We start from the raw sequence: 6681 nt of genomic DNA on the forward strand, positions 1-6681 counted from the left end.
AACCTAAAGGCCAAGATTCTAAAATGAACCCTCACACTGGAAGCTAAATTTTGGTGGAGCTTGGTGAGGTACAAGTTATGCCCTACACAGAATGATAATACCCTCACTTCTGACCAGGCCGTGGTAGTCACAACTTTGATGTCGAGGTATTCAATGAATTTAGGGCGACTGATAGCTGCAGAGATCAGAGAGAGAGAAACACAGCCGACTACCTCCTTGATGTTCTCGTGTCTAATCACTTAATTGTGCAAAAACGTAGATGTGTTGAGCATTCTAAACCGTGATCATAGTGTTAAGGTTCACATGTGGTTGAATGGAAAAAACGCAAGAATGATGGCGTTGATGACACTTTATTGCAGATGCCTACTGACGACACTCAGGCCGAGTCTAGTCTTGGGGCCGCAGAGGATAACACCATAGAGGCACCTCCCACTACTAACCCGGTACAAGAATCGCTATCGCTTGCCCGGCCAAGCTCTTTGCGCTCTAGTTCTTGCTTGACTACTCGGATTCTTTTGTCCCGGCCCTTCGCTGCGACCCGTGACCACTGCCCCTTCTTGCGCCGACTTCTTCGGCTGTTCCTCCACCTACAGTACAGAGAGGGGCTAACCCCTTTGCATTCAATAAACAAAACTTCTGAGAGATGGCAATTAAAGCAACGAAGGCTGAGAAGCAGGTTGGTATTATCATGGAGCAGATCTGGAAGTTTGTGGCAAAAGAGATTAAGGTGGCCATAGCACTGATACATGAAACGACTGAGAATTCTTATGACGTTATCTAGACGAGACTTGATGGGTTTGAGATGAGATTGTCTGCAATAGAGTGGGCAGGACCCGAAGGTGATATAGGACCACTTCAGGATGAGCTTGCTAGGTTGAAATCTGAGGTGCAGGCACTGAAAGCACAAGATGAGGTTGTATTGGAAGATCCTGTTTTGATGACCCAGGTTAATTTTGACGATCTCATTCAGGTCAAGAATTTAATAGAGGAGGATGACTCCACAATACAGAATAAGGGCAAAAGAAAGTGGGATGACATGGATACATCGGGTGAGGATCCGGAGGAGGTGACTCAGAGGTTGGGCTTAATGGAGGATGAGAGTTTGCAGGTGCCTGTGTATAACTCTCTGCTTGATAGTTACCCTGATCCGGCTAGTGCCTCATCTAGTCGCCCACCAGTGGAGTCGATGCTGCCTAGCCAGCCCAGCATGCCGGTTGAGCCCATTGTTCATCATGATGCTAAGACAGTTACTACTGAGGCTGATGCTACAAATTTGACTGTAGAGGCTACACAGTCTCGAGATAATCAGAGCGCCTAGTGCGCCTCAGGTACCCCTTACCCTTACTTATGCCTATTTTAATGTATTGGGGACAATGCATAGTTTTTTATTTGGGGGTGGGGCTACTAGAGTTGTTGTATATGTATATATATGTTTAGGACCCCCCGGCTTTTCTTTTCCAGAGTTCTTTTCCTGAGAGGTTTTATATCTGTTGAAACTGGCATGTCTAGGTTGTTTAGGTAAAATAGAGTAATTATGACTTAAATGGTAGTGGTTGATGAACTTATGGCATGGCATGTTTGATATGTATTTACTGGAAAATGACCCCTCTCTGAAAATTCTTGTATTTACTCGGAATGTGTTAGTGTATTGACATGCATGCTTCTTTTTATGATATCTTAAGTATTGGAGTATCATGTGTGATGAATGCTTGCTTGGGTAGTCACTTTTCTTAGAAATCCTTTTGCCATTGTGAGGGTGAGATCTCAGTATGTGTTCATGCACTGCTTTTGCAATCTAGAACTTGCCCGGTTTGTCATGCTTGAATTCTGAGGGTTGAGATGATCTTAGGCTTTCTTTGTGTAAATTTGAAGCCATTTTGCCTTATAAGCCTTACCCGTTCATGTATATGATTCCTAGTCTTCCCTTTTGAGCCTTTGACCTTTTTCTTGACTAGCCGCTAACCAACCCATACTCTCGGTTGAAATAATTCTATTTTTGCACCTGTTCCCTCCTTGACACTATAAGAAAAGAAGAGGCCAAAAGCCTAAGTTGGGGGTGAAACACGTGTGAAAGAAGAGGCCTAAAGCCTAAGTTGGGGGTGGCGTAAGTTACCTAGTAAAGGATTCAATGTGGTTACTATGTAGTTGCTGTAAATTAAAAAAAAAATCAAAAAATCGTTGCACAAAAAGATAGTTAATACATAGTAGTTTGTTATACCACATCGAAGTTGAAGAAGTAAAAAGAGGGAGAAAGAAAGGCAAATAAAGGAAAGAAAAATGTAGTGTTCAAGGGGAAAGAAAAAGGTAGTGTTAAAGGGGGAAGAAAAATGTAGTGTTCAAGGAGGGTGAGTCACTAATACCTAAATATCTATTCTACCCGTCCCCAAGCCTACATTACAAACTGAGAAAAAGTCCTAGTGTGATCACAACCGAACCGTCCGAAGTTAAAGGCATTGAAAATAAGGGCAAGCATATGGCATTTGCATTTGTAGTGTATGAAATTCCTTATGAGTGTGAGTGTTTCTCTCTTTCTTCATCTTTGTCCCATTTTGTCTCGTACATATGTGTGTTTAGGACATTCTTTTTCCTTTGTGAGGGCATAAGGGTTGAACGAAATGGTGAAAACAAGTGATTGCCCGAAGTAGCATTTGTGTATCCATTAATAGTTCCAATAACTTTATGTCATGGATTGAAGCTTCATTATGAATCGTAACATATTTTGAAGTGATACATCTTGTTTTGAAATTGTGAAATTGAGAGGGTTAATCGTGAGAAAAATGCATGCCGGTAGTTCTTAACTAAAACCATGGTAGACATTTTTGCTTTGTTGTAATTAACTTGTAGTTGAGTCATTTGTGTTGTATTACTTGTTTGAGGACAAGCAAAAACTTTAAGTTAGGGGTGTTGATGTGCCGTGGAATTACGACACATTTGATACCTTTTGACGAGAAGTTTTACTTGTTTTTAAGCAAGTAAGTGTCGTTTTGATGTGTTTTTGTGTATTTCAGGTAATCGGAGGTTTGAATGACAAAAACAAGGGAATTGCATAAACTGGCACAAAAAGGTGGAGAAGTACGAACCGTACTTATTTGTATGGGTCGTACTCTTGGTAGTACTTAGAAGTGGCAAAAAACATAATCAAAAAATTTGAAGATGAGATATACGGCCGATTTTTACGGACCGTATCTATTTATAGGGACCGTAAATTGGCACGTACTTTGAAGAATAGAACAAGTGAAGGAAGACAGTTACGGACCGTACTGCTAAATACGGTCCGTATAAGTTGATCGTACATCTTGACCTAGAGAAGGAGTTCAGTGACCCTATTTTGATATATGGTCTGTACTTAATTGTATAGGCCGTATCTTATGTCGTCAGGGGAAATTTTGTCAGTTTGTAATGCTTCGTTTTTAGACCTTATAAATAGTTTGTCTTAGGGTATTTTATGTACCATTCATTGTCAGACTTTGTCTTTTGACTTGAGAGCATTGAATAGTTTATTGTTTTGAAGCTTTTGAGATAGAATACAACTTTCGTCATCTTCTTTATTCAATACGTAAGCATTATGAATTCTTTAATATTTTGTTGTTCGTTCTTCAATATGAGTAGCTAAATTTCATATTAAGGTTGTGAACCCAATGATAGGTGTTATGTGATTGGGAATTGAGATTGATATACGCATAACGGATTGTTAGGGTTTACTTATTCTTTATTATTCATTGTTAGTTGATGGTTGCAAACATTAACTTACGCCATAAACCTTGCTTTATTTGGGAAAATAAGTTAGGGTTTGGTAAAAACAAGTAACAAGAACTCCGAGCGTTAACCCTCATTTAATAAATTCACTTAGGAATAGGAGGAATTTACTTGGCATCTTTTATCTTTGGGAAAATCATAAAGAGAAATAGTCCTTAACTATTGGGAAATATGAGGGATCGAATTAGAGGTTAAGTGCATTCGTACAACGATCTATTAGAATTATATCAAGATCAATACCCATAGCATACACTTAATCAAAAGGGGGACAAAACCTTGGTTTCTTTAATCCAATTTATTACAATCAAAGCAATTTATTTAATAAACAAACAATCTTTTACAAACATAACGGAATACGAAACTAGACCGCAAGAAAGTAGTCAATTACATTAGTAACCTTTTCACACCATATTCCCTATGGGATTAGACCCCAACCTTGTTGGGTTACTATTTGACATCATCCACTTTACGCCATTTAATAGGTGTAATTTGAGCGTATCACTTACTTGAAGGAGGAAATGAAAAGCAAAAAAGCCTTGGAGGAGTACTTGGAAACTAGTCTCCAAAATGGCTTGATGAATGAACACAAAAATCCTCCATGGGCATTTGAACAATATCAAGATAAATTCTCAAATGCTCAATATGAGAAGATAATGACTATGTTGGAGGCCAATCATGAAAATGAGGAATCAAGAATTGAACACCCTCTAACCGAATCTATGCTTATTGGAGATGCAAAAGAAGAAAGGGAATTAGAGTCAATCGGTGTCACGAAATTTTTTGAAATTGACTCTAGTTCATTTGGGGATGAGGATGTCAAAGATAGAGCAAATTTAAAAATGGAGCGTCTTAGATCGTTTTCAAACCATTTTTCGACATTGTGCTTAGTGGATGATACGGAAATTGAACTAACCGAGTCTATGCAGAATTTTGGAAGTAAAGAACAAGACATTTTTTTTTTAAGTTTGCTATACCAAGAAGACAAAATGACATCCCTCACTTAAAGGCCAAAAAGTGCAAGATGAGGCACCCGAGATTTGGCCTCTTTGCTTTTGTACCACCGCCCCGAGAGCGTAGCCAGAAACTTGATTCAAAGTTGGGGAGTCAATTCATATCCTCAAAGTGGAGAGAAAAGTGCTAAAATTGGTACACGTCGTGCCGCGACGTTAAATACGATGCTTTATGCGACGCAACCCATGTTTCTTCTCTTTTTAGTTCAATTTTGCATTTTTAATTTTTAGTTAAGTTTATTTTACTGTTTTAAACTAATCTACCAAGTTTCACAATTTTTGAGATTGATTTGGACAGAATTTGAGGTGTTAGAGTGGCTATAAAGTGCAAAGAAAAAAAGAAGGGCACAAAACTGGTATATCACTTCCTGATGGAATTTGCTTTCAAAGGTCCCAAAGTTCAGCCCACACTTATTTTTTGGGTTCAGATGGTATGTCTTAGTTTTTTTTTTTTTTTTTTTTTTTTTTTTTTTTTTTTTGGATAAACAGTTATTCCATTCAACCAAAAATATGAACATTACAAATCAAGCGACCTGGCGACCGAACACGCATCTCTCATCTCAGACTATCACACACTACCAGCTACATACAAAGAAATAAACTTACAAAGAGTTCCTAACATACAGACTAAGGAAAAGAATTCAAACTTGTAAGTCGCCCTTGCCAGCTTGGAATATTGGAGCCTCTAATGTGTATGTGGAATGCCATGTCCCTGCATACTCTATCAACAGAAAAAATACCATTCTGGAACCTGAGCTTGTTCCTGCCTGCCCAATGTGATACAAACAGGCATTCTTACATGTGATAAAACTTGTATGTCTTAGCTTTCAGTCTAGGTAAATGTTAGTTTTCTAAAGCCTACACATGCCCAAAGTATTCCTAATTTCGTTCCCAGGTAACTCAAAGTTGGTTTTGAAACAAAACATTTTGCTCCTTTAGTTTTATTTTCCCGCTTTGCTTAAAAAACAACTCTCACTCTATGCACCTCTCATGACACTCACACATCTCTGGCCAGTCTCGTATCCCAACCATCGCGTAAGGCTCTGATCTTCTCCTCTTCTGTAGAATTTGTTCCATCTCTCGCTCTCCCGCTGTGTCTGTTACCAAAAAAAAATAAAAATAAAAATAAAAAAATAATAATAAATAAATAAATAAAAATAAAAAACAGAATCTTTTTCTTATCTTTCCATGTGATTCTTTTGATATGAAGCTGGAACACAAATTGTGGAATTCTTGTTGTGTTGTTGTTTTATTGAGTCAAAAGTATCAAATCCAGTACCAAATTACCAAGTCTAGCATATCTCTTCAAAGTCCGCTACAAGTCCGAAGTACAATCTCAAGAACCACTATCAAGTCCACGTATCACCAAAGATCAACCAACAAGTCCAAATACAATGCCATATGTCAATATGAGATGAATGCAATGCAAATGCAGTGACACACACGCTTAGGGCAGAATATCTCATCGCCTTGACAGTCATGACCCATGGGGGATCGCTAAGTCCATGTACCTGCTGTGGGACACAGCCCCATCTAATAGTCAATGTTGCGAAACGTGCAATCCAATCCCAATCAGTGTTGCGGTATGTGCAACCCGATCCAAGTAAGTATTGCGACGCGCAACTCGGTCCCAATATATGTATAAATGAGTGTAGGCATGATAACAATGCCAACGAGAATATATGAATCAATGGTGCCACACATGGACACATATCTCAATCACAATATCATTATCATAACCTTAATATCATTATCATAACCTTACTTTCCTTTCCAACAGCCTCAACAGTGATAAATATGCTCTCCGAATCATATGGAAATCACTAAGCATGAATATTAGAATCAATCACGTGGCGACAAGCCAACAATTCACAATAAAGAAACAACTCAAAGAACACAATAAGGCGACAAGCCA

At 38.6% G+C, this 6681-nt stretch overlaps 1 protein-coding gene across 1 annotated transcript; it reads left to right on the top strand.

Moving 5' to 3' along the window:
* Positions 1 to 564: 564 nt before the first annotated feature.
* LOC132030241 (uncharacterized) lies at positions 565 to 3501 on the top strand. Its single transcript, XM_059419779.1, has 2 exons — positions 565 to 1328; positions 3009 to 3501. Exon 1 carries the CDS (start codon positions 803 to 805, stop codon positions 1316 to 1318), a length of 516 nt encoding a protein of 171 aa, XP_059275762.1. The 5' UTR covers positions 565 to 802; the 3' UTR covers positions 1319 to 1328; positions 3009 to 3501.
* Positions 3502 to 6681: the final 3180 nt, after the last annotated feature.

The sequence above is a fragment of the Lycium ferocissimum genome, chromosome 1 (genome assembly GCF_029784015.1).
Source record: "Lycium ferocissimum isolate CSIRO_LF1 chromosome 1, AGI_CSIRO_Lferr_CH_V1, whole genome shotgun sequence".
Lineage (NCBI taxonomy): Eukaryota > Viridiplantae > Streptophyta > Magnoliopsida > Solanales > Solanaceae > Lycium > Lycium ferocissimum.